The 25,063-nt window shown below is 61.1% G+C and overlaps 3 protein-coding genes across 6 annotated transcripts in view; 2 read left to right on the top strand and 1 right to left on the bottom strand.

Moving 5' to 3' along the window:
• Positions 1 to 1,052: 1,052 nt before the first annotated feature.
• MYL7 (myosin light chain 7) lies at positions 1,053 to 2,770 on the top strand. The gene is made up of 6 exons (XM_059395778.1): positions 1,053 to 1,160; positions 1,353 to 1,428; positions 1,742 to 1,846; positions 2,240 to 2,318; positions 2,434 to 2,482; positions 2,669 to 2,770. Exons 1-6 carry the CDS (start codon positions 1,125 to 1,127, stop codon positions 2,768 to 2,770), a joined length of 447 nt encoding a protein of 148 aa, XP_059251761.1. The 5' UTR covers positions 1,053 to 1,124.
• Positions 2,771 to 11,967: 9,197 nt separating this feature from the next.
• Positions 11,968 to 19,911, top strand: POLD2 (DNA polymerase delta 2, accessory subunit). 4 transcript variants are annotated; one of them, XM_059397107.1, is made up of 11 exons: positions 11,968 to 12,074; positions 14,021 to 14,293; positions 16,460 to 16,581; positions 16,763 to 16,886; positions 17,141 to 17,255; positions 17,430 to 17,628; positions 17,912 to 17,992; positions 18,129 to 18,286; positions 18,509 to 18,636; positions 19,025 to 19,126; positions 19,489 to 19,911. In XM_059397107.1, exons 2-11 carry the CDS (start codon positions 14,074 to 14,076, stop codon positions 19,647 to 19,649), a joined length of 1,410 nt encoding a protein of 469 aa, XP_059253090.1. In that variant the 5' UTR covers positions 11,968 to 12,074; positions 14,021 to 14,073; the 3' UTR covers positions 19,650 to 19,911. The 4 variants fall into 4 exon arrangements, with proteins under 4 accessions (XP_059253090.1, XP_059253088.1, XP_059253087.1 ...); XM_059397105.1 differs by lacking the exon at positions 11,968 to 12,074 and adding an exon at positions 13,029 to 13,138; XM_059397104.1 differs by lacking the exon at positions 11,968 to 12,074 and adding an exon at positions 13,163 to 13,410.
• Positions 19,912 to 20,014: 103 nt separating this feature from the next.
• Positions 20,015 to 25,063, bottom strand: part of AEBP1 (AE binding protein 1) — a 9,952-nt gene continuing 4,903 nt past the window's right edge. The window contains exons 9-20 of the mRNA XM_059397103.1: positions 24,048 to 24,205; positions 23,836 to 23,975; positions 23,505 to 23,589; positions 23,264 to 23,408; positions 23,082 to 23,167; positions 22,645 to 22,768; positions 22,259 to 22,455; positions 21,987 to 22,166; positions 21,424 to 21,775; positions 21,204 to 21,343; positions 21,010 to 21,109; positions 20,015 to 20,835 (exon numbers count right to left, since the gene is read on the bottom strand). Coding sequence (XP_059253086.1) covers positions 20,186 to 20,835; positions 21,010 to 21,109; positions 21,204 to 21,343; positions 21,424 to 21,775; positions 21,987 to 22,166; positions 22,259 to 22,455; positions 22,645 to 22,768; positions 23,082 to 23,167; positions 23,264 to 23,408; positions 23,505 to 23,589; positions 23,836 to 23,975; positions 24,048 to 24,205 — 2,357 coding nt within the window. The 3' untranslated portion in view covers positions 20,015 to 20,185. The remainder of the gene's footprint in view (positions 20,836 to 21,009; positions 21,110 to 21,203; positions 21,344 to 21,423; positions 21,776 to 21,986; positions 22,167 to 22,258; positions 22,456 to 22,644; positions 22,769 to 23,081; positions 23,168 to 23,263; positions 23,409 to 23,504; positions 23,590 to 23,835; positions 23,976 to 24,047; positions 24,206 to 25,063) is intronic.

Raw genomic sequence — 25,063 nt, 5'->3', positions numbered from 1 at the left:
TTCCAGGGTAGGGAGGACAGCCAGTGGGCCCTCTCCTCTGCCCCGGGTTCCAGAGGGCAGCCAGTGGGCCCATGACGTCTGTTCTAGAAGGTCCCCAGCCCCCGGCCCTTCTCGGGGCCCTAAAGGAGCAGGCAGGCCTGCAGCAGAGTGGGGTGAGCCTGGGGCCCACAGTGGAGCCGCACATGAAGGACTCATGACCACTTTCTTGGGGATCCAAGGGGATGCTTGGGGTGCAGGTCATGCACCGTGTTCCAAACACGCCTCGCACACAGGTTCACTTGGGGCCACAGTCAGCTCAGGGCTACCTTCTGCCCTCTGTCAGAGGGGCCAGAGGCCAGGGCCACTGTCCACCCAAACTCTGGGAATCCCTGGGGGTCTCAGGCCAGAGCCCATCTTCAGAAATACCCATTGCCCTTCCCAAGCCCAGTAGAGGCCTCAGGCCAGTCCTCTGCACACTGTCCTCTTGGACGGGGCAGGTTCTAGACTGGACCTGAAGGAGGGACAGTCAGGTGGGGTAATACAGGAGACTTCTCATTCGGAGCGATACTTCATTCATCCCCCAGAGCGGCGGAGAGCTGTGAGCCTGTGAGCTCTGCCCTTGGGAGCCGTTGCTGCTGGATGGGTGGACATCTGGATGTTAGACATCAGGGGGCCCGAAGGTCACCAGGAACGTGGCTGGAATCTGCCTGGGGCCCCGGCAGGGCTGCCAAGTTTGGGCTTGTTCTCTCTTCCTGCCCTTATTTGGCACTCCAGGTGATAAGGCTGAACCGTAAAAGGGGCTGGGGGCCCCTTGCAGCAAGCCGGCTGCCACGGAGAGAGGATGGTGAGTGCCGGGGGGTAGCCAGAAACCAGCAGGCTCCCAAGTGCTGTCCTGTAGGCTGGGGAATGTCTCTCCTCGGGCTGGGCCTGGAGAGGGGGTCTCCAGAGGTGGGAAGAGGAGCCGGGCATAGGAGTGCTCTCCCGGGAGTGCTGGGGAGGTGTGCGTGGGAAGGGAGGAGTATTTGGGGAGCCAGGGAAAGGGCCCCTCCCCACCTACAGTGTTGCAGGCCAGCAGGAAGGCGGGGACCCGGGGCAAGGCTGCGGCCACCAAGCAGGCCCAGCGAGGCTCTTCCAATGTGTTCTCCATGTTTGAGCAAGCCCAGATCCAGGAGTTCAAGGAAGTGAGTGCCCCTACCCCAGTGGCCTGGGACCGGTCCTGACACGCACCCTACCTATACCCCCTCTTCTCGGTACTCAGTACTGGGCATCCCGGCCCCTCCCGGTCCGTCCACCCTCCAGGACCCCTCCCCACCTTCGGCCTTCCCCTGGGTGGGGGCTGTTCCCTCTGAAGGATGGTGCCCCCCACCACCCAGGCCTTCAGCTGCATTGACCAGAACCGTGACGGCATCATCTGCAAGTCAGACCTTCGGGAGACCTACTCCCAGCTCGGTGAGTGCTTTCGCCTTCCCCTGCTGGCAGAGGAGGGGGCGGCTGCTCACACCAGGGAAGCAGCTCCGGCTCAGGGGGCTGGTGGGAGACCCACTGAGAAAGCACAGGTCCCCTGGCCAGTGCCCATCTCCCTCCTTCCCTGCTCCCACCACCCTCCCCATCAGTCCTCTCGCTCACACACACCTCCCCTGCACTGGCCACAGCTCCCCATTGCTTCACGCTTCTCCACGTCCTGTGGCAGGGAAGGAGCGGCCGGCCTGGGCGGGCGGGGAGGCTGGCCGCCCGTGTCCATCCCATGCCCCGTTGCCGCCAGGGAAGGTGAGCGTTCCGGAAGAGGAGCTGGACGCCATGCTGCAGGAGGGGAAGGGCCCCATCAACTTCACCGTCTTCCTCACGCTCTTCGGGGAGAAGCTTAACGGTCAGCCCGGGGTGGGGTGGGGGTGTTGGGTCTTACGGCCTGGAAGTCGCCTGAGCCCCTCCCGAGCCCCACCCAGGCCTCTACTGGACTCTCCCTGGCCAAGGCCCACCCAGGGCCCATGGAGCTCTCCCCTACCTCCTCGACCCGTGGGCACTGGTCACCCCGGTCCCCCTGTCAGCCTCACTCCAAAGTCCCAAATCCCGGTCTCCTAGCCAGGCTACTCCAAGGGGAGGTGGTCCTAACCTCTCTGGGCCCCAAGGGCCCTCTATCGGGACACACCCTCTCTCCTCTCCTGGGATGGGACAGGCCTCCTGCACCCCGGGGGCCTCCTGGGTGGGGGCTGAGAGGCCGGGGGCACCGGTGCTCACCTGCTCCCCCCACCCGGGCTCCCAGGGACGGACCCCGAGGAAGCCATCCTGAGCGCCTTCCGCATGTTCGACCCCAATGGCAAGGGTGTGGTGAACAAGGATGAGTAAGTGTGCAAGAAGGGGCACAGAATCCGCCGGGGGACCCCAGGGGAGGGCGGCCACCTGGGCCGTGGGAGCCTTCATAGCCCCCTGACCAGGCCAGACTTTGGCTCTCCCCAGGTTCAAGCAGCTTCTCCTGACCCAGGCAGACAAGTTCTCTCTGGCTGAGGTGAGCATTCTGGTTCCTTCGAGGCCCTCCCCTCCCCTTCACAGGGCTCTTAGCCGCAGGGCACTGGGCTGGGAGTCATTGGGGAGGGTCTGGGGTCACAGGTCTCCCTCGGGTCACGGGTCACCCCTGCTGGCCACCGCAGGCCCCCCAGCCCGTCTGCCTCTGACCACAACCCCCCCCCCCCAGGTGGAGCAGATGTTCGCCCTGACGCCCATGGACCTGGCGGGGGACATTGACTACAAGTCTCTGTGCTACATCATCACCCACGGGGATGAGAAGGAGGAGTGAGCTCGGCACAGCTGCGACTTGGGGCCGGCCCTTGGGGACACCACAATAAATGTGTTTCCCAATCACACCTGCAGTAGTGGCCTGTCTGGAACGGATGGGGTGGGGGCCAGCAGGGGGAGCGGAGGGGCCCAGCCACTCGACAGCTCAGCTCGGGCCACCCTGGACTGCTCCACGACGGTGGGCCAGCGTGTGCCCACTTTACGGGTGAGGACACATCTAGGAGATGGACTGCGGGGCTTTGATGGCCTCCACCAGGCCCGCACCAGCCATGTGGGGGCCCTGCGCTCCGCATCCATTCTGCTAAGGGCCCTGCCGGTGGGCCCCTGCACGTGTGTGTGCGCGCGCGTGCGCCCACGCATGCTGGGCCCCATGTGGAAGACACAGGTGCCCATCCAAAAACACAAACTTACTTCATTTTGGAAATGCAAGCAAGGTACACACCAGAGCACGTGCAGACTTGCACGCTTCCAAAGGAGAGAGGAAAAGGTCTGGCAGTGGCGGAGGGCGTGGGGGTGTGGTAAAGGCTGGAGAGAGGGAGAGCCTTTCTCTGGAAAGGACAGTTGGTGTCCCATCCCCCACCCCCCATCTGCAGAAACCAGGGTGTGGAGGGGACTTGGCTTATCTCAGGAACTGGAGGGCAGCTGGAAGGGAGGAGGGAGAGAGGCCGTCCCTGGCACAAAGTCAGACCTCCCCTCCCCCAACCTGGCTGCAGCTGGGAGGTAGGAAGAGCTGGGGAGCAGAACACCTTCCTTCCCTGAAGGCAAGCAAAAGGAAAGGCATTTTCACCTGGAGAAGTGTTTGGTCTTTGTTTTTATCTGGGACTTGACAAATTTAATTACAACGCTGAGACTTGAAATTCAAAGTTCTAGCACTTTCTCATACTGACTCATGATCAGGAAAGTCCTGTAGCTGCCGGAGCAGGGATGGGGTGGGGGGTGGGGGGGACAGGGACACAACCAGGCCAGCTTATGAGCCTCCATTTGCACCTGAGTTCTGCTTGTTCAACAAACTGATTTCAGAAAGTCAGGCATAATTTAAGCCTCTGCAGAGAAACGTGAGACCCAGCGGACCGCTCACAGGTGTCTTCATGCAGAGCAGAGCAGAACCGCTGCCTGGTTCAGTGGGGCTTCTGTGACCTCCTCGTCATCTTTAAGTCGTAGGCGACCAACAAGGCCACAGGTTCCTGTCCCTAGACCTGCGACCACCTTGGTCTCCCCCTTCTCTGCAGAGGAAGCCAGCTTTGCATCTGTGTGGAGAGCAGCCTCCTTCCAGCGTCCCTGAATGGGTCCCTTGACCCTGAACACATGGGTCTGAACTACAGAGGGCCACTTACATGCTGACTTCTTCCCGATAAATACAAGACAGCACTACATTCCCTCCTCGTTATGGTGTTCTGGATGCCCTATTTTCCCGGGCTTCCTTTACGGCAAGAACGCTGGGCACGACACACATATCACAGAATGTGCAGAGACTGACCACTCGTTATTGGTCCTCTCAGAATTAACAAGTACATAAAATCTGGGTTGTTGTTTTAAGATTTTATTATTTGAAAGAGGGGGAGTGACAGGCAGAGGGAGAAGCAGGCTCCCCACGGAGCAGGACCACCCCCCCCACCCCGACCGCCCCGCCATTCAAATCTCCAGCCCAGGAGCCCAGGATCATGACAGAGTGGATGGCAGACGCTTCACCCCGAGCCCCTCAGGTGCCCTGAGTACCTAAAACCTGTGACAGGTGTTCACTACATATCTGTATGCAAGTTACAATTCTGTTTTCCAAAGTTTTCTTTTCTGCCTCCTGCTGTAGTTATCTGGTAAGGTTAATACTTTCTGCACCCAAACTGCCTGTATTAAATAGTCTGGAGTAAACTGAGAGCCGAGGGTTCATGTGTGGGGGGCCAATGAAAGAAAGAGAGAGAAGCGGACAAGGGGAACAGGCCAGGACCGGAGAGAGGCCTGGAGTGCCCGGGATGGTAGCCACTGGCCACCGTGCCTATGGAGCCCTCAAAATGCGCCGGGAGTTGAGATTGGACGATGTCCTGAAGATGTTGTGCAAAAAAGAATGGAAAGTATCTCATTGAGGATTTGCACATGGTTCCACAATGAAAGTACACTGCTTTGCAGCGTTGGGTTGAAAACAAGCATCACTGAAACTGGTGGTGACTCCTGTTTCTCCTTCCTCCCTGTGGCTCCAAGGCACCTTCAGGTGCTGTGGGTGGCCCTCATTTCTGGCTCCCGTCTCCTCTCCACTGGACGTGCTGTTAGCTGTATGGCCAGCCTGTCAACTCTGAGGCACCCAGATGTTAACCCAGGAAACGGGCCAGGCCAGCGCTCTCTGCAAACCCAGCCAACCGAAGCCTGTTTGGCAGGCTTGCATCTGTGTGTTCTGCCGAAGCAAGGGAAGGTTTTGTGTCCAGAGCAGAGGCCATACGATCCTGCTCACAGAGGGCCAGGCCTGGGAGTGCGACCTTGTTGGACACACACCCGAGGGGCCGAGCTCGGGGACTCGGGGTCCCTCGCCACCTGTGCCTCCAAGGAAAACCTTGTTGAGGTGGCGTCCAAATAGCCCTGACTTCCCCTTTTTCTGTGAGCCCCGGAAGTCTCGCTGCTGTGAGGACCACTGCCCCCCGACCCCTGCCCAGGCAAGGCAGTGGGGCTCGGGGTCCTGGGGTGGCCTCACCACACTTCACCCACAGCCTGCTAAGGGGAGTCCATGAGGAGGTCTCTGAGCCTCTTGCCCTCACTGGGGCCACGTCTAGAATTGCCTAGGGCTCCCTGGGAGAGCTTCTGACAGCTCTGGCCCCTCCCTCCTCCACCAGGGGCTCATACTCGGGGGGCTGCAAGCAAACCACCACCCCATCTTCCCCAGTGCCCTGCAGGCCTAGATGCAGAGGCTGACGTCCCCAGAAGCCGCCCAGACCCCGGCGGGAGAGAGAACCCCCCCCCCCAAGCACTTTTGTTCAGGGAGGCCCCGGAGGCTGTGGGGCTTGGAGTCCCTCACCTGGGCTCTGAGCAGTGGCCAGCAGGGATATGCACATTAAAACTAAGACAAAGTTAATACTCCCTGGTCCGAAAAGGACACAGATTCTCTCCTCCCTTTTCTTGGTGCATTCTCCTTAGAAAGCTTGTCTTTCCCTACCTGTTTTTGCATCCATCCATCCATCGGCTAGAGAAGCCTCTGGCCAGCTGTGGAGCCCGGTTAGGGCCCCGAGGGGCCGGCAGCTGCTTCTCCAAGATTTCCCAGTTTCCTGCCTCATGCATGGGGACTTCAGCAAGCCCACCTCTGGCCCTAAAGGGGGGGGGGGGCAACTGTGGCTTGTGTCCAGACAAAGCAATTAGCAAACCTAGCTCCCTGCAAACACCGTGGATGGGCTGGTCTGGGTGAGAACAGGCAGGATTCCCTATCCCTGGGATCTCTTAGCAGCGGGCGGTGACGAGCACTGAGCTGTGGTTTAATACTTACCCAGTGACTTTAGCCGAGAAGTTCTCTGCGTTGGCGGATACTGTTTCCAGCCTCCAGAGCTGCAGCCTCGCTGGAGGGCTGGCCGGGGGGCTCCGGATTTTACCCAGAGACCCCCTCAGTCCCCTGCCCAGGCCCGGGCCCTGTCCCTGTGTCCCAGAGCTGGTGAGCAGGGGCTGTGGCCCACACAGTCCTGCTGCGGCATTCACACCAGGATGGAGTTCGGGACAGGGTGTAAGGAGTCTGCGTAGGCAGCGACTGCAGGCAGCAGGAGCTATTCTGAGGCACCACATGCTTGAGTGCCTTGTCCACCGCCACACAGAGCCAGGCCGGTGTGGGTGCCCGTCTCCAGGAGCATTCGCAGGCCCACCCGCCCGCCAGGTCTCCAGGGGTTGAAAATGAAGACATCCGAATGACACAGCGCTTGACGGCACCTAGCGCAGCCTCCCAGCCTCCTTGTGCGAGGGCAGCCCAGAGCAGGTCCCCATGACACTCATTCTAGTCCAGGGCCAGAGGGCTCCGCCATGGGGAAGGGCTGCTGCAACACTTGATTTCACGTTGCTGACCAGATGTGCTGATGGAGGGACGTGTGGGTGCACCAGTACCCCAGACGGTCTTGGGGTCCTGTCTGCTCAGAGGACCTGACCATTTCGGAGCACAAAAGGGCAGAAAGGCAAGGCCAGAGACAAAGACGCCAGTCTCAGGTGGAATGTCCCTTGGAAGCCACAGGTCGTGTGTGCACACCACCCGAGGGAAGTCACGGGGTAGTTACCGGGTCCCGCTAGTCAAGCTTCTGTGTTGCTGCTGCGATCAGAAGGCCCAGCCTGTGTCTACACCCGGGAATCCTGGCTGGCTGGGGGCTTGTCGGCCTCAAGCAGCCTGCTGGTTCTGCCGCATGCCTGAGAAGCAGAGGCCACCCCACTGAGACGAAGCCCGGGATATAAGCTCACACGAGGGAGAGGCATAGCCCTCCACCTCCCAGCCGGACACAGACCTCAGTCCCATGGCCACATCCACATTTAGGCGAGAAGAGCTAGGGGTCACCTAGACGCTGTGAGAAATGAGGAACTGTTGTTGCTTAAGTCGGAAAGCCATGGGGCAGCTTCTTCCATTCATTCTGACCTTCTATTATAGGAATTGAGGCCAGCTCCCACCAGTCACCACTCACAGACACCACCCCCCCCCCCAGGGCAGTGTGCGTTTTGATTAGGGACTTCCAGGGATGAGGGCCTCTGATGGAGGACCCAGGCTAGAGGGACCTAAGCCGGAAGGTGCTAGAACAGTCCCGATGGCAGCTGGGGTCGTGGCATCTGAGCCTCCGCCTGGCCTCTGGCCTCCCTGGATTCAAGTCCCAACCCAGGCATCCCCTCCCCAGAAAGCCACCTCCTGAGCCACCGGGTGTGCCTGGCCCAGCCTGATGTAAGCCAGTCTGGTTTCCCAAGAGCAACAGGGACAGGGACACGTCCACCATGCCTGGCATGCGGCCGGTGCTCAGGGGGGATGTGTAGTGAGTGAGCAGGGCAGCGCTATGAATCTCCAGACTTCTGGAAGCTGAGACCAGCAGGCTGTAGACCCTGTGAGTCCCCAGAGCCTGCTGCCTAGCGGTTGGTGCCCTGCTGCTTCCCTGGCCTTGCCCCCTTGGGGATGGCTGCAGGGAGGAGATGCCCTGCCAGCTTCTCTCCCCTCCGCCCCTATCCCACTGCACTCTCCCTGCCCTGTCTCCCCCGCCCCAGGGGTCTGGAACAGCCTCTGACCTCCCACCAGCTGCTGGCCCTCCCCTACCATCTGGGGACCATCCCCACGGGAGTGTGCTGCTGACATGCAGAGCCACATAGCCCCAAAATAGCACTTTGTCACCCTGGCTTGCCCTGCTTTGCATCAGCAACACCTCCAGCATCCCTCTCCCCGGACCCCCTCCTCACTTCCTGCTTCCCCTCCCCACCAACATGCACCAAGGCGCCTTGGTCAGCCCAGCGGCAGACAGCCTCGTCCCATTGGCCCTGCCAGGGATGACTGGTGTGGGCCACCTCGAGTTCCTGCCAGGCTCCAACCACAGCACCCCCTTGCCGTGGCCACTTCAAGAGATGGGGACCCTGCGTTGGGCCACAGGTGACTGGACTGGGGTGGCCATTACTCCCAGAGGGACACACAGACCTCTCCCAATCCTGTCTCTTAACTGGCTGGGAGAAACCATTCTCCAAATTGGGAGTATCTTTCTGTCCCTGTTGACACCAGAGCTACACACGTGCAGCCCAGCCCCACCGCGGCAGAGCAGCCCCTGGGAGGGGCAAACACTTCAAATGGTGGGGGTCTCCAACCAACCTTAGCAGGTTCCTGCCTCTGAACCCACTCCCTCGGAGGGGTACCCGCTCTTTTCTCCTCAGTCCCTCCGCCCCTACTCCCTGAGCTGGGATTCCTTACAAAAGTATCATGCCAGAATTCCTTTCTCACTGAAGGGGAAGATAATTCTAGACTCTGACAGCAGCGATCAAAATAGCCAACCAGGGGATTAGATGATGCTCTGATGTCTTTTATCTGCTCTGTCTCTGGCGGGACCATCACGGTGTCTGGGAACACCCATCATTTATTTCTACTGGATCAACTAACACCCTCTTTTTGGGCAAAATCCTCAGCTGATATTGGTAAAATCCACAGCGCAGCTCCCAAGATTCAGCTAGATCGCTCAAAACCTCTCCCTAGAATTATCAATGCCCTAAAAATACAGAAGTCCTTCAGGGCCTCAAGCCCATGACAGAGAATTTCGAGACTCAGGGCCTCACGATCCCCTGTACCAGTCCCTGTCACAACCCCACTTTACCTGGGAGGAAACCCAACAGCCAGGGACGGACCTTTGTCCAGGTCCCTGAGCGGGACCCCTCAGGCCCCTGCTATTCCTAACCCCTACGTGCTGCTGGCACCCACTCCCACTGCAAACAAAGTTTCCATGGTAACTGGCCTGGGGGGTGCTTGGTTAGAACTCCAGTCAGTAAGGATAGCCCGTGTCTTTCTGCCTTCACTTGGGGAGAACAGCAGGACACCCCGGCAGTCACACCCCAGGGGGGCACTGAGGGTCCTTCAAAGGCTGACTTGGATGACACAAAGTTTTCGACAGGCTGGACTTGGTTACAATGTGTAGAGGATTTGCTCTTCTGCTCCCTTCCCAGATGTCTTCACAGGGAGGCGGTGTCCCCTGTCAAACTTCCAGCCTGAAAGGGACCTACGGTCTCCAAAGAAAAGGTGTTGTTTGCCCAGACTCTGTTTTGGTACCCAGAGCATCCACCTTGGAACAAGGAGTACCTCCCGGTCCAGATGAAACCCTTCACAGCTGCTTATTGTTGAATCCCTGGGACAGCCGACAGGAAACTCCTCTAACCAGAGGCAGGAGCTTAAGGATTTGCTGACTTTTTTTTAAAGATTTTGTTTATTTGACAGAGGGAGCACAAGCAGGGGAGCAGCAGAGGGAGAAGGAGGAGCAGACTCCCCGCTGAGCAGGGCTCCTGATATGGGCCTCGATCCCAAGACCCTGGAATCATGACCTGTGGACATTTATACTGATGGCTGGCATGTCTTGGGGGTGGCTCAGGGCTTTGGAACATTCTAGAAACATCAAGGCCTCCTTACCGCCAATGGGGTAAGATTAAATATGTCTCCTGTGGGGGCGCCTGGTGCTCTATCAGTTAAGGGTCTGACTCCTGATCTCAGCTCAGGTTTGATCTCAAGATTGTGAGTTCAAGCCCTGCATTGGGAGGGGGAGGGCTTGAGGAAAAAGGCCCCTGTGTCCAGAGCTTATGAGGTACGGCATTCTGCTGGCTGGCTGTCATTAAGGTTCCCTGGTGTTCCAGACTCAGCTCCCTGGCAGCTGGAATCAACCCCCCGCTGATATTTCTGCCAGAAACACTGCTCTCAACCCAAACCTCTGTTGTGTTCCAAAGAGATGTCCTCCCAAGTGATAATTTGGAAAAACTGACAAGAGATGTTAATGCCAACTGGTCCCAGAAAAGGAAAAACAATATTGGAAATCTAATAATTTTTGGATCCATAAAGAGAGAACTCTGGTTTAGGCCAAATAACAATCTGGTCCTACCAGGAACTCTATAATTCCCTCCACTAACCACTGTACTTGCATTAAACCACCAGTCTACTGAAAAAATGGTAGCACCATGGCCAACACCAGTGGGCAAATATAAGTGAGGCCACAGCAAGGGCCTTCCTCCCCTGTCCCAGCTGCCTGAAGTATGGATGCAGAGAAACCAGCTCATACAAATGGACCTCATACAGCTTCCCCATTCATGGGGGTCCGTGTTTCCCTTGTTTTCTCACTGGACCAGAGCTCTCTCTTGTAGACAGGGTGACATCTCTTCTGCAGTTAAAATTCTGTTAGAAAAGATTCTCCCCCACCTAGGGAACCCCTTTCATGCCTGATGGTTATCAGGGAACCCCCAGTCACGTCTGTGTGGTCTGACTGGCTTTACATGTGCATACCAGGCTCACAGTCCTCAGGGTTAATAAGATGCACTAACAGCACTGTTAGGACTCAAGTGGCAAAAATCCGTGAAGACTTTCCAAAGCTTTGTGTTTGGCCTCTACGTCTCCGATGCGCCCCATGGGGGCCTCACAGATTCTTGAACTTTGGGGCAGTCACAGGATGTCCGTACACATGCCCCCCCCCACAATTGATAAAGAAGAGCGATGCTTTAATACGGTAAAGGCCTAACTGCTCCAACATGGCATTGAGAAAACTGGATAGCTCTATGCAAACAAAAGAAGTTAAACCTTACGTAAAGCCATATATAAAAACTAATCGTATGTGAATCAAAGACCTAAATCTAAGAGCCACGACTGTAAAACTCTGAGAAGAAGCCATGGCCGGCAAACTTCATGATACTAGATTTGGCAGTGAGTTTTTGGATATGACCTCTAAGGGACAGGAGACCAAAAGAAGAACAGGTTATGATGGGACTTTAATACAATGAAAACAGTGTGCGTCACAAGACAGTGTCCACAGAGGAAAACCCGTGGAATGGCAGATGATATCTGCAAATTACATCCCTGATAAGGCATTAATAGCCGGGACACATAAAGCACTCCTGAAATTAAAAAACAAAAACATAACCCACTGAAAACATGGACACAGAACTCGGGAATTTCAAAGATACACAGGTGGCTAACAAGCCCATGAAAAGGCGTCCAACATCACTCATTATCAAGGACATGCAAATAAAACCCAACTGCGGCGGCACCGCACACCCCAGGAGGCAGGCTACGAGCAGAGCGCCAGAGAAGACCATGTGTTGGCCGCGATGTGTAGAACCTGAAGGACTGCACTGCGGCTGGGAACGTGAAAGGGCACAGCTGCTGGGGTGAGTGCGGCGGCCCCTCCGGAACCTGACCCGGAGGGACGGTGGACTTGCTCCAATTCCACCTGCAGGTATGTACTCAAAATCTGAAACCAAAACCTTGACGCATTGGGCTCACCCGCATCCAAAGCAGCGAGTTTCATGAGCCCCAAGAAGGAAACCAGCTAGGGCGCCTGGGGGCTCAGGTCATGACCGCAGGGTCCTGGGATGGAGCCCCACAGGGGGCTCCCTGGTCATCGGAGGGCCACCTTCTCCCTCTGCCCCTCCCCCGCTTGTGCTCCCTCCCGCCTTGTCTCTGTCATAAATATGTAAAGGCAAGTATGCAAACCAGCTGAGTGTCCTGTGGGGCGGGCGGACAGACGAACAACTGCGCTCTGCGTGTACGAGGCGGCGCTGCTGGTCCCTGAAACTCCGCATGGACGTACCTGGGAGATCGTGACATAAACCAAACGAGAGAAGATGGACCCCGCATGGTTCCCGTCCGCGGGCACGTAAGCTGAGGCCCGGGGGCAGATGGAGGCCTGGGGACAGACGGACGGCGGCTGCTCAGGGGAGCAGGTGCGGCGCTCCGGGGCGCCGCGGTGAGGCCGGACGGTGCGGACGACCGCGCCGCTCCGGGAAGGCGCTCGGAAGCCTCTGGGCCTTGCACCCCCCGGGGGCTCCGGGGTCCGTCCTGCGTCGTGCAGACGCCCCGGCGCGAAGACGGCCCGTCCGGCTCGGCTCAGCAAGGAAACGCACCGACTTCCCGCAGCGCGCCGCGAAGCCTGCCGGGAGCCCTGCGCCCGCGCGTCCCCCGCACATCCGGACCGACCCCGTCTCACGCGGCGACCGCGGCTCGGGTTCGGGGGCGCGTCCCGCCGTGCCCTGCGCACTCAGCCCTCGCAGGCGGCACCGCGACGCGGTGGCGCTGTGGCCGCAGGACCCCGAGGCGGGCGCAGGGTTGCAGGCCGACCCCCCACGGGTGCAACCGCGCGGACGCCCCACACGCCCGCGACCGTCCGGGGCGCCACGGGCTGGAGGGTGAGGGAGACCCCGGTGCGCGCGCCGGGCCACAGCCCGTCGGCGGTCGCATCACTAACCCCAGTCCGAAGCGTTCCTCTGCGGTTCAGGACCCCAGTCCCGGGCCCTGCCCTCCGCGGGCTGACCTCAGGCACGCTCCTCGGGACACGCAAGCGCTCGAGCCCCACGCCACCCCCAGGTCCCGCGTAGCCCGGGAAACCCGGAACGCGGCCACAAGCGGGGCGCTCGCGGACTGGCGGGAGGCGGAGGTGGGCGGGGCGGCGCGCGGAGGAGGCGGGAGGCAGGGCGAGGAGGTGGGCGGGGCGGCGCGCGGGGGTGGTGGGAGGCAGTGCGAGGTGGTGGGCGGAGCGGCGCACGCAGTTTGGCGGGAGGCTGTGTCGGTGGGCGGGCCCCGCCGTGATGACGGAACAGGAAGCTCGGCGACTGGTAGAAAGCGTTGGTGGGCGGGCACTAGTGAGAGGCGGTGCTCGGAGGTGGGCGTGGCGGCGAGCGCGGACTGGCGGGAGGTGGCGGGAGGCCCGCGGCCGAGGATTAGGTAACTGAGGTCCTGCGACCCCGGGCCCGCGTGGCGGCGGCGGAGGCGGCGGGGCCGGGGTTCCGGTGTCCGCGCGCGGCCCTGTAGGGTCCCTGCTGCACGCGCAGAGCCGAAGCCAGAGCGCGGCCCGAGGCCGGCGGGGCTCCTTCCGGGGCTGCGGCCCGGCTGCGCGCGTTCGGGCCGGAAGTTAGTGCGGGCAGCGCGGCTGCCAGGAGCGGGGCAGCCGAGCGGGGTCCGAACCGGGGTCAGAGCCGGGCCGCCGCGCTGGAACGGTACGCAGAGGAGGAGCGACCGTGAGGCGTGCGCTGCCCACGGCCCGGGAGCTCGTGGCCCAGGCATGGGGCGGACCGCGGACCTGCCGCGGCCGGAAGGAGGACGCTCGAGCGCCCGGGGAGGGGGACGGTGAGACGGGAGCCGAGACGGCGGGGACGGGGGCCCGCGAGACCGCCACGTGCTGGCAGAGGCGGGGGCAGCGGAGTTGTAGGGACTCGGGGTCTCGGTCACTGAAACGGGCTGGTCGAGCAGAGGGTGGCAGGCGTAGGTTTGTTTCCAACAGGCGTGTCTCCTGGGGGCGCAGGTAAAGGGAGGCTGGCCTCGTGCCCGACATGGGGCAGGGGCCGGGGGTCGTCTAGATAGAGCGTGAGGCAGGCAGCGCCTTGCTGGTTTGTAGTCAGGACAGCCCCAGGTGGGACAAGCCTTCGGAGCCTTGCTGTCTCCGGTTTCGGATGAGTGTGACAAGGTGACCGGCTGGCATCCAGCCTGGGCTGTTCTGAGCCACGTCTGGGCTGGCGTCCTCCTTCCATGCCCGCAGGTGCAGGGGAGACATGGTGGGCGAGCCATGGGGTGGGCAGGGGCTGCAGGGCTACATCTGTGTCTTCACAGTGACTACTGCTGCCTGGGCCCAAGCACAGGGTTCTGAATGCGTCTGGCACACCATGTTCTCGGAGCAGGCTGCCCAGAGGGCCCACACTCTCCTCTCCCCACCGTCCGCCAACAATGCCACCTTTGCCCGTGTGCCTGTGTCCTCGTACACCAACTCCTCCCAGCCCTTCAGGCTCCGAGAGCGCAGCTTTAGCCGGCAGTACGCCCACATTTATGCCACCCGCCTCCTCCAAATGAGGCCCTTCCTGGTGAGCCGCGCCAAGCAGCGCTGGGGTAAGTGATGCCTTCCGGCAAGTGCTTCCTGCCTGCCAGCCCAGAAGGGTCCGGGTGTTGGGGGGTGTTCTAGAGATGAGCGACCAGATACAGTTGGGACCTTCTTTAGTTTACCCCCCTTCCCGCTTGTCTTGGGAAAGCAAACCCGTTGGTGCCTCTGCTGCTTCTTCAGGTAGTTACAAGGATTAAATTAAGGAACCGGTGGCTTTAAAGGGAGGTTTAGTTCAGAAACTGGGATGAGGTGGGCTTTGTTCTCCTGGGAATAGTGGTCATCTTACTGGTGTAGGGATGTTCCCTGTCGGGAGAGCAGGATACGTGCTTGTTTGCCTGCATGTGGCCACCCTGTGTCTCAGTGCGGCAGCCAGGTACCTGGCACTGGGAGCCCAGGTCCGTGAAGACACGCCTCCCGCCTCGGGGGCTCCCTGTCCGCTGCTTCTCTGGGCCCTCCAGCCTGGTTGGGTCCCGTGGACTCTTCTGTCAGCACACATCTTCTTCCTTCTCTACTTCTTCCGTGACCTGTCCTGCAATTACGTTATTGGTCGTGCAGACAGGACCTGCAGTTTCAGCTTCTGGCCGATGCCCTGTTCTCGGTCTTACTGTGTGTCAGAGCAGCTTTCCGGGCTGTTTTCAGTTCATCTGAAATGTTTACAGGTGGGACCGGTCTTCTCCATCCATGTGTGTTGGCCCCAGCCCTGGCCTTGGTGCTCCAGCTTGGGTCTCGGCTGTGGGGAGCCGTGGCACTCAGGCCCGTCCCACAGAGCCGGGGGGAATCGACTCTGGTGTCATTCCAGGCAACAAGAACTAGACCGTCACATGTGTTAGGGACATCTTGTATTGTCTACACCGCAGGCACAAGTGCAATGGGCATGTCCTCCGCCACAGAATGAGGTCTTCCTGTAGCTCCTGGTGGCCTTTCCTTGCTTTCCTTGAAGCCCTTGGGGACACCCTCCTCAAGCCCCGTGTCCCTGCCACCTTTTAGGTACCAGCAGCACCCGGTCTGATGTGGCCTTGCCTTGCAGTCACCGCTGCTGTGGCTCCCATGGCTCCTTGGCACTTGTCACAGGGGCTAACCCCTTGTTGACTGCTGTCGTTTCTCTCCCTCTGGGTTGTACCCTTGGTGAGGATGAGATGGGCCGTGCTGTTCATTCCCGGTGCTGGTGCCTGGCCTGATGCCCGCATGCCATCCAACTGCACACGTGTCCTGCCCTCGACGCAGGGATGTGTGGTTCTGCCTGGTGCTTAGGTGTGCACAGTGGATTCCAGCTGTGCAACCTTGAACTGTCACTTAACCTCTCTGTGCCTCTGCTGCCTTAAGCGTGTGATGGGGCAGTAGTGTCTACCCTGCGTGTTGGCAGGCACGGATGAGTTTCAAGGACAGTGCTCGGTGTGAAGCGAGGGCTTGGCAGTCGGGCTCCGGAGTTTGTTGTCTCCGTGGGTCTCTGGCATTTCTCTTTCAGCTGCTGGCGCTTTCCTTACCTTGTTTTGAACTACTAGCCTTCTCCCAGGGCGCAGCTCTGTGGAATGTTCTTGGTTATTCTGAGGCAGAAGGGGCAGCTGGGCTCCAGAAAGGGCTGGTCCTGGGGTCACATGATCCCTTTGGCTCCTGGCAGCATTTTTCCCAGGCTCCGCGTCTTTCCTGACAAACCCACAGGCCTTCTGGGACTTGTGCTCCTTCCTCTTGCCTGCCTGGGTGAGCCCTGCACACCGAGCCTCTGTAGTTTTTAGGGCAGGGTGCTTCTTTCTGAGAGTGAGTGTTATGATTTTGGTGTAAGTGACGTAATGCTCCGTGTCAGTTTCCTGGTTGCTCGTGCTGTCACGGACGGCATGGTCACAAACCCAGCAGCTTAACACACCAGACCCGTATTCCCTGTTCATCCTGGAGACCAGGAGTCTGAATGCAGGTGCTGGCCGGCCAGGAGCACCTCCTCTTTGGCTCTCCCTGTTTCTGGCAGCAGCTGTGCTCCTGTCTCTGAGTGTCTGTCTTTCTTATGAGGACGTGGGACGTGGGAGCCCCGCCACATCTTTCTGTCTTCCTGGGGCCGAGGCTGCTCGTGTCAGAGGGTCTCTGTACTTGGTGGTCTCCTTCCCTGCAGAGGCCGGCCTGTGGGCTGCTGCGTGGTGGGCGGGGAGGCCACTGGGTCCCTGAGCCCGTGCCGTCGTGCCCAGGTGGTGGAGTCCAGGTAAAGAAGCTGTGTGAGCTACAGCCGGGGGAGAAGTGCTGTGTGGTGGGGACCCTCTTCAAGGCCATGCCGCTCCAGCCTTCTATCCTCCGCGAGATCAGTGAAGAGGTGAGGTTGGCCGCTGCTACGGGAGCACCGTCGGGACCACCAGCCGTGGACCCAGGGAATCAGGGCTGGGCCTCTGTCCCAGGGTGGGGGGTGGGGGGCGTCCGGAATCTCACTGATGGGGCCTGGGAGCCTTAAGACCAGGCCTCTGGCCCCACAACTCCCTCCCATCTCTGCTGTCCAGCACAACCTGCTCCCCCAGCCTCCTCGGAGCAAGTATATCCACCCCGATGACGAGCTGGTCTTGGAAGATGAGTTGCAGCGCATCAGACTGGAAGGCGACGTCGACGCATCAAGGCTGGTCACAGGTGGGGGCGGGGGGGGTGGCCCACACCTGTCGCTGCAGGTGCAGCCCTTCCTCCCCAGAGTGGAGGCCCAGGGAGGGGGTCAGTGGTTCCTGCCTACATCCAGAGGTGGTGACCCCAGGATTCGGTCCTGAGTCCTCAGTGAGAATGTTCTGGTGTGGCAGAAAGGAACTAATTGGTTTTGCCGCAGGGGTGCCTAAAAGGAGGTGGTAGCCTCTCAGGCTTCTGTCCTGGAGCCTGACACTGCTGCTCCCCAGGGACAGTGCTGGCCGTGCTCGGCTCCGCGAGAGACAGTGGCAAGTTCGTCGTAGAGGACCACTGCTTTGCAGAGCTCGCCCCTCAGAAACCCGCACCCCCCCTTGACACAGACAGGTGAGGAGCAGGCACTCAGGGGTCTGGTGGTGGTCTGGGGGGGGTCACGGTTGCCAGGCTTCATGTCCTCTACTCACCCATGATGGTGGCAGAGCTCTGCCTGTGGCCAGGCTGGGGGCAGCAGTGGAACTCCCGCTCTCTGGGTGCACAGGAGGACCCTGACTTCCCCTGCAGGTTTGTGCTGCTAGTGTCTGGTCTGGGCCTGGGTGGAGGCGGGGGCGAGAGCCTCCTGGGCACCCAGCTGCTGGTGGACGTGGTGACAGGGCAGCTGGGGGACGAGGGGGAGCAATGCAGCGCCGCCCACGTGTCCCGGGTCATCCTCGCTGGGAACCTGCTGAGCCACAACACCCAGAGCAGAGATTCCATCAACAAGGTACTGTCCCCGCCCGCCCGCCTATGCACACTTGAGCCCCTCCTTCCCCAGGGAGAGTCGGGGTGCGGGGTTTCACACATCTGGTGGCCAGTGCCCCACAGTGATGCTGCAGTCTCTGCTCCGGCCCTGCTTTATGAGGGCAGGGGACCCCGTGGCACAGAACCCCTACCATCCCCGAGCAGTGGGCCTCTGCTCCGCTCTCCACTGTCCAGCCGGGGCTCTTAGTGTCCCTTCGACCTAAGCCTGCCTTGGGGCCTGACAGCCTGCGGACTTCTATCCCCAGGCCAAGTACTTAACCAAGAAGACCCAGGCAGCCAGCGTGGAGGCGGTCAGAATGCTGGACGAGATCCTGCTGCAGCTGAGTGTGAGTGAACTGGGGGCTGCCGGGGACGGGACTGGGGTCTGCGTAGCAGGCGCCGGCAGGTGGGCCGAGGCAGGGGAGGGGGGGGGCTTTGGAGTGCACTGGGCCCTGCAAGCTCCCTTGCCCCTGTGCCCTCCAGGCGTCGGTGCCCGTGGATGTGATGCCAGGCGAATTTGACCCAACCAACTACACGCTGCCCCAGCAACCCCTGCACCCCTGCATGTTCCCGCTGGCCACCGCCTACTCTACGCTCCAGCTGGTCACTAATCCCTACCAAGCCACCATTGATGGAGTCAGGTAGCTGTAGCCACACCCCCATATGACACCTGGCCTCAGGCCTCAGTGGCACCAGGATGGGAGGGTTGGGTCCAGGGCTGCAGAGGGCCTACCAGATCTGGGCTCTTTCTTAGAGTCGGCTTGGGATACCCACCGTGAGAGTGCCAGGTGAGCTCGGGGCCAGCTCCTTTGGGAGCACAGGCAGTGGCCCCATGCGGGGATCAGCTGAGCCTTGCCTTGCAGATTCCTGGGGACATCAGGACAAAATGTGAGTGATATTTTCCGGTACAGCAGCATGGAGGACCACTTAGAGATCCTGGAGTGGACCCTGCGTGTCCGTCACATCAGCCCCACAGCCCCAGACACACTAGGTAATGGGACTCAGCCACATGGGGTGGGGCCAGAGGGCCAAGGGAGTCCTGTTCAGGGGCCTTGATGTCCAGAGGGTTCGCAGCCTGGAAAAGCTTCACGCTAGTTCTGGAACCTCCCCTGGAATCTTCGGGCTTCCACCGTCAAGGCGCTGTGTAGGGCCAAAGACCCTGGAGAGCATATTGGGAGCTCTGGGTAGAGCCTGGCGCCCTACCACAGTGGCCACCCAGCAGGGCATGCTGACCTGACCCCAGGGCCATGGGGCTGTGGCACAATGGGCGGGGCTGCTACCAGCACAGCCCGAGTGAGTATGAGGGGGCGGCACCCCAGCTGCCCTGACTGGGCACCGTGTAGAGCTAAGAAGCTCCAGTTGCTGTGGGCTTCCTCCAGGATGCTACCCCTTCTACAAGACTGACCCATTCATCTTCCCGGAGTGCCCTCACGTCTACTTCTGCGGGAACACCCCTGAGTTTGGCTCTAAAATCTTCCGAGGTGAGTCCTACCTTCTGAGGGCTCTGGGCCTGGGGTGTCACGAGGGACCATGTCCTGGGGACAGGGCTCAAAGAGGACACCTCCCTGGAGTCCCCGGGTCCTGTGGGTAGCTGACTGAGCATGTCCGAGCAGGGGCTGATCGGTCTGCACCTGTGCAGCAGGCTCCCTGCCCACCTCTGGTCAGCAGGGCTTCAGACTTTGACCTTCATGCTGCTCTTGGCCCTTTGTCTGGTCCAAAGGGGCTTCTGTGGCCAGCACCCCGACAAGGCTCATGGGGAATTCCTGTTTGCTTCTGGTGACTTCTGTTGGAGCCAGGGCCCACCCAGAACCTAAGTGGTAGTGCCCGTGTGTCTTCTTTACAGGACCAGAGGACCAGAGGGTGCTGTTGGTGGCCGTCCCCGACTTCAGCACCACACAGACTGCCTGCCTTGTGAATCTGCGTAGCCTGGCCTGCCAGCCCATCAGCTTCTCAGGCTTTGGGGCAGAGGATGAGGATCTGGGGGTCTTGGGTCTGGGCCCCTGACTCAGAGACCCCAGCTATCTGTTCCATGTGACACTGACCCAGCAGTGGCATTTGTTTCTTAAGAAAAGCCTGATTGGGACGCCTGGGGCGCTTGGCCCGTGGAACAACCAAGTCTTAATTTTGACTCAGGTCTGATCTCAGGGCGTGAGATGGAGCCCCATGTTGGGATTGGCGCTGGCGGTGGAGTCGGCTTGTGAGTCTCTCCGCCCCTCCCCCTGCGCGCACTCTCTTTCTCTAAAATGAATAAAGTCTTTAAAACAAAGCCTGACCAGTGTGCTGGTGTTGAGCCCCAGGCAGAGATGAGGCCGACCCAGGGCCCTCGCGGGGCATGCCGCTCTCCCTCCCCCAGTGCTCTGCAACAGGTGTCTGCGGTGAGCTTGCTTTATTGGTGAGGTTGTCGGGGCAGATGGCTGAGCAGTCCGTGCGCACGGGGCCCTGCAGCGCCCTGACCATCCAAAGCAGCCTGGCTCCTCGATGTTGCCCTGTGCGCGTCCCCTCCCGGCCCGGTGACCTCGAGGCAGGGGGCTTCCCTGTGCTCAGAAGTCCCCAAAGTTCACTGTGTAGGTTTCGGCTGTAGTGAAAGCGAAATCTGGGCCCATGACCACCACCACCTCCTCCTCCCCATGGTCCTCCTCGTGGTCCTCCTCGTGGTCCTCCTCCTCCGGCCCCAGCTCCGTCCCAAACTCGGTCACCACCTCCGTGTAGGTCTCTGTCTCCAACTCCTCCCAGCCCACTGTGGTGGCCTCGGGCTCAAAGGGCCAGGGCCCCAGGCTGGCACTGGGGGTGGGGGAGGGGATGAGCGAGGGCGCTGGGGGCAGCGTGACGGAGGTGGGGGGCGCAGCCGTCCCGGGGGTGCCGGGGGCGGGGGTCGCAGTGGCGTTGAGGCGCCGGAGCCGCAACTGCTCGCGCATGCGCAGCCGGTACTGCAGGCGGCGCCGCTGCATCCGCCGCTGCTGGGGAGTCATGGGGCGCGAGGGGTCGATGCGCGGGATGGGCCGGTTCCCATTCATGGCCATGATCTCACGGATGCGCTTCCAGTTGGAGCGCGCCAGGATGAAGTTACACTGGGTGGCCCCGATGTCGTAGTCCACGTTGCAGGTCTTGGCACTGGGGGTGTAGCCCTCGGCGTGGGCCGTGACGCGGTACTCACCGGGATTCAGGATGCGCCAGTAGTCGCCGCCGCTTGCTGCAGAGGGAGGCCGGCGCTGCTGCCCAGGATGTGCGCTCCCAGCCCCCAGCCCTCCCTCCGCCTCCCTTGGACCCTGGGGTGGGGGGTGGCGCCGCGGACGGTCTGGCCGAGACCTTGCACAGATCTGCCCCCGCTTCAGGCAGGAGGGGTGGCCCCGTGCGCACAAGGTACCTGTCTTCACGCCGTGGTTAATGCCGCTCACAGAGATGGTGGCGTTAGCGATAGGGATGCCCTGCTCATCTGTCACAACCCCCTTGATGCCCCGGTGAACCTGCAGAGGGACACAAGGCTGGGTGTCCCCTTGCAGGCCCCACACAGCTCCTGTGAGCTCCCAGGGACCCCAGCCCAGGCCAGTGCCCACCCACCTGCTCCATGAAGGTGAGCAGAGCCTCCTTGTTGTTCTCCCACTCTCGGGGCAGCTCGCTCTCATGGGGGAACTTGTCGCAGCCCAGGTAGATGGAAAGCTCCAGGCAGTTGGTGTGCAGGTAACTGAAGTCGTTGATGGCTACTCAGGGGCAGACAGAGCCACAGTCACTCATGGGCCCCGCCAGATCCCCCAGCCCGGCCCCTCCCCGGCTGACTTACTCCCAGACCGGGGGTTCCACTTGGCCCCATTGACGATGCCCATGCCACTGGTGTAATCCTGTGCTTGGCACCCTCCCCGATACGGCTCCGTCATGGTGAGGTGGGCAGACGCGAAGGAGATGGCCAGCCAGCGGAAGATGGCGTGGTCCGGGGTCTCCTGGGCCTCGGATACCTCATCCTCGTCTTCTCCCCGGGCAGCTGCCATGGCCGCAGCCAGCAGCTGCTCCTGGGTGGGGGTCCGGGCCATGTCGTAGGGGTAGGACACAAGACGCTCACCACCATTCAGGTTGGCCCCCAGCACAAAGGGGTTCTTCTCCATCCAGGCAATGATGGCTCGGACCTCTGTGGATACCTGGGGATGGCCAGTGCGTGAGGTTGGAGACACAGCTGCCATCATCCCCCTTGCAGAATGCACCCCCATACTCAAGCCCCCTCTGTGCCCCCATGCCTCGGTCGGCCCAGTCCCAGCCTCAGTCCCCCATCAGCCCACCCCCTAGTCCAGAGCTCAGGACCCCAGGGTCTGGGCTGCTCCCCTAGGCCTGCTAGCCAGACTGCGGCCTCACCGTGGCATCTGGGGAGAGGTAGCGTTCAGGAATGGGCAGGTTGTTGTTGGGGACCCGGTAGGGGACCCATTTCCTCTCCTCTGCTCCCCAGAGCACAGAGTTGAGATCTGGGAAGTCCTCATAGATGTCAAAACCTTCCTCAGTCCACAGCCCCATCGCCCAGTTCCCAAACTCAGAGCCCTGGAGGAACGAGCAAGGTTGGTGTCAGCCTGCCCCCCACCCCCCGCCCTGTCACCCTCACCCGCCAGCCCAGCGTCTGCTCCCCCACCCACCATCTGCGCTGCCACCTCGTAGCCGTCGGGGTTTAGCGAGGGCACCAGGTGGATGCGCGTGTCCTGCACCAAACTGCGCACGCGGGGGTTCCCATCACGGTACTCGCGGCACAGGTACTGCATGAGAAGCAGCAGCAGCTCTCTGCCCAGCACCTCATTGCCGTGGATCCCAGCCGTGTATCGGAACTCAGGTTCCCCTGCAAGGGCAGGAGCCTCAGCAACCTCCCAGGCCCCAGAGGAAGCACCCACCCAGGGGGCTGGGGGCAGCTGAGTCTTGCTGGGCCCAAAAAGGCAGACTGGGACCCCCAGAGAGGCTCTGAGATAGGCACAGGGACCAGCTGCAATGCCAGGGAGGGCAGGCCTCCAGGGGGTTTTGGGGCACACACCAAGCTCGTGATCCCCGGGGTTGTCCGAGATCTCCATGGCATAGATCTTGAGCCCGCGTGAGCTCTTTCCCAAGCTGTACGTGCGGGTAATGGTGGGGCACTCCTCATTCACCACCTTCATCAGCTGGGCGCAGGAGAGGGCACCGAGTCACACACCCCACACCCACAGAGGCAGCCCTGCACGCAGGCAGCGCCACGCCTCTTCCACCATCCTGGTCTGTTCCGTGGGGAAGGTCTCTGTGGTGGGAGTGGCCCCTGCAGGCCACACTAGCTCCTCTCGGGTACCAGCATCAGAGGGAGAGGACCTGCGGTTTTCCCCTGCCTGAGGCGAGGGCCAGCCGACCCCTCCCCCCAGGCAGGCTGCATCTGGGAGCCCTGACCCCAGTCGCCGGACAGCCTCTTCCCGCCCCTGCACCTACCCAGGGACAGGCCCTCACCTGGCGCATGTCCTTGTAGCTGTGGTGCCGGAAGTCCAGGTTGTCGGTGGCCACCACCTCGTTCTGTGCGTAGTAGCTGTGGACAGCTGCAGCAGGCGGCCGGGGCCCTGAGCGGGCCACCGGCCAGCCCCTCCACCCCGGCCAGCCCCCCACCCGGCTGCCCACCGGCCCCCTGCACTCACGAGTCACTGGACACCCCAGAACCTCCAGGCGCATGCACAGGCTGCCGTTCCAGGTGAGAGGATAGACGCGGATGAAGCGGGCCACCACCGGCTCTGGGAGCTCGCTCAGCACGGGCGTGTCCTTGTCCACGTTCCCATGGAAGGTCTGGGGAGAGGCTGGGCTCAGAGCAGCCCCCCGACCCCTGCCAAGAGCCGCTCCCAGTCCCGATGCCAGGGCAGAGCCACGAGCTCATGTGCCCACCATTTCCTCGTAGCCGTTGGTGTACATAGTCCATGTTTGGCTGTCGTTGCTGAAGCCCACGAAGAAGGAGGTCACGAAGTCATCACTGGGGAGCAGATGGCGGTCAGGGCAAGGCTGCTCTCCCTACCCCAGGTCCCAGGGCCTCAGGAGCTGGCAGGGGCATGTGGAGCTTGACCTGGGTGGCAAGAGTGGCTCCCACGCCCGCTATGTGCCACAGGTGGGTGATCTGCTCATCCACGAGGATTGGGCGTGGCACATCCTGCATGGGATGCAGTCCTGTGCCCAGGGCCATCCATCCCTCGAAAAGTGCCTGGGAGTCTGGCTGACGTACTGGATGCTGGAGTCACGGCCCTGGGTGATGACGCCCGTGAACTTGGTGATCCTTCTGGTATCGACCTCAATCCACTGTCTCTGAGCGTCGTCCTCAGCGCACCAAGCCCCGTCGTAGTAGTCGTCCTCGGTGGCCCCAGCCTGTTGGGGAGTGGGTTGAGCAGGGGGAAGAGCCCCCGGGCCAGCCGAAAGACGGACGACCCCGACACCCACCTGTATGTTGAGCCGGCCTCGCTGGGCACCCAGGCCATGGCGCAGCATGGACGAGGCCCGGATCTGGTTGTCCTCAATGCGGTGGGACTCCATCCCAATGGGGGGACACTCTAGGGACATGGCACCCAAGGCTGGTGGCCCAATGGCTCTGCCACTCCCTCCCAAAATCCAGAACGAGGAGCCCAGGGCAGCCGCACCCTAGCCTGTGCTTCCCCTCCCCGGGACTTAGCTTCCTCCTCCCGGGAACTGGCAGGTGATGCTGGCTCCAAAAGGCCCCGGGGCTCACGTGAAATTACAGGGAACGGCAGGCATGGAGCTCAGATCCTCCCAGCCACACATACCCCCCCCCCCCCCCCGCTTCAGGGGCTCCTGCACACTGCCTTGTGCTGTGAGTTCTATCCCCAGAGAGTGATCCCAGGGCACAGATGCTCCAGGACCTGTCCCTCCTGGGTCCCAAGACTTTAAGAGCAGGAAAGGGTTCTGGAGGCCTGGAGCATCATTGGGAATTTCAGGTTTGAGACCCATGTGTGGCTTTGGGTCGTCTGTCCAGCACCCTTACCCTGCTGCCACTGCATGGACCCCAGCCCCCACAACCCCCACACTCCCCAGCCTCCCCACATACACCAGCCCCCCCACATACACCAACCTCCCCCACATACACCACCCCCAACCCCCCACACTCCCCAGCCCCCCACATATACCAGTTCCCCACACAGTCCCCAGCCCCCACTCCACAGATCCTACATACACCAGGTCACACACACCAGCCCCCCACATACCATGCCCCCCACGTACCCCAGCCCCCACATATACCAGCCTCCACAACACTTCACAGCCCCCTCAATCCCCAGCCCCCACATATACCTGCACCCACCTTACTGCAGACTCCCCACACTCACACACCCATCCCCACATAACCCAGCCTCCCCACCCGCAACCCACACACCTGCTCTCCAGTCCCCTGCAGCCCCCAGGACCCTCTGCACCACATCTCCTTTTGTTGCCTCCAGGGCCCC

This window comes from Mustela nigripes, chromosome 4 (genome assembly GCF_022355385.1).
Source record: "Mustela nigripes isolate SB6536 chromosome 4, MUSNIG.SB6536, whole genome shotgun sequence".
Lineage (NCBI taxonomy): Eukaryota > Metazoa > Chordata > Mammalia > Carnivora > Mustelidae > Mustela > Mustela nigripes.
This window is presented reverse-complemented; position numbering and strand designations above follow the sequence as displayed.

Bases quoted from the DNA above. Each gene is read 5' to 3' on its own strand.
- MYL7 (XM_059395778.1), top strand. From the start codon at position 1,125: ATGTTTGAGCAAGCCCAGATCCAGGAGTTCAAGGAA. The intron at 1,161-1,352 runs GTGAGTGCCCCT...CCCACCACCCAG, and splicing joins AGATCCAGGAGTTCAAGGAA to GCCTTCAGCTGCATTGACCA. The intron at 1,847-2,239 runs GTCAGCCCGGGG...CCGGGCTCCCAG, and splicing joins CTTCGGGGAGAAGCTTAACG to GGACGGACCCCGAGGAAGCC.
- POLD2 (XM_059397107.1), top strand. From the start codon at position 14,074: ATGTTCTCGGAGCAGGCTGCCCAGAGGGCCCACACTCTCCTCTCCCCA. The intron at 14,294-16,459 runs GTAAGTGATGCC...CGTCGTGCCCAG, and splicing joins CCGCGCCAAGCAGCGCTGGG to GTGGTGGAGTCCAGGTAAAG. The intron at 18,287-18,508 runs GTAGCTGTAGCC...CTTGCCTTGCAG, and splicing joins GCCACCATTGATGGAGTCAG to ATTCCTGGGGACATCAGGAC.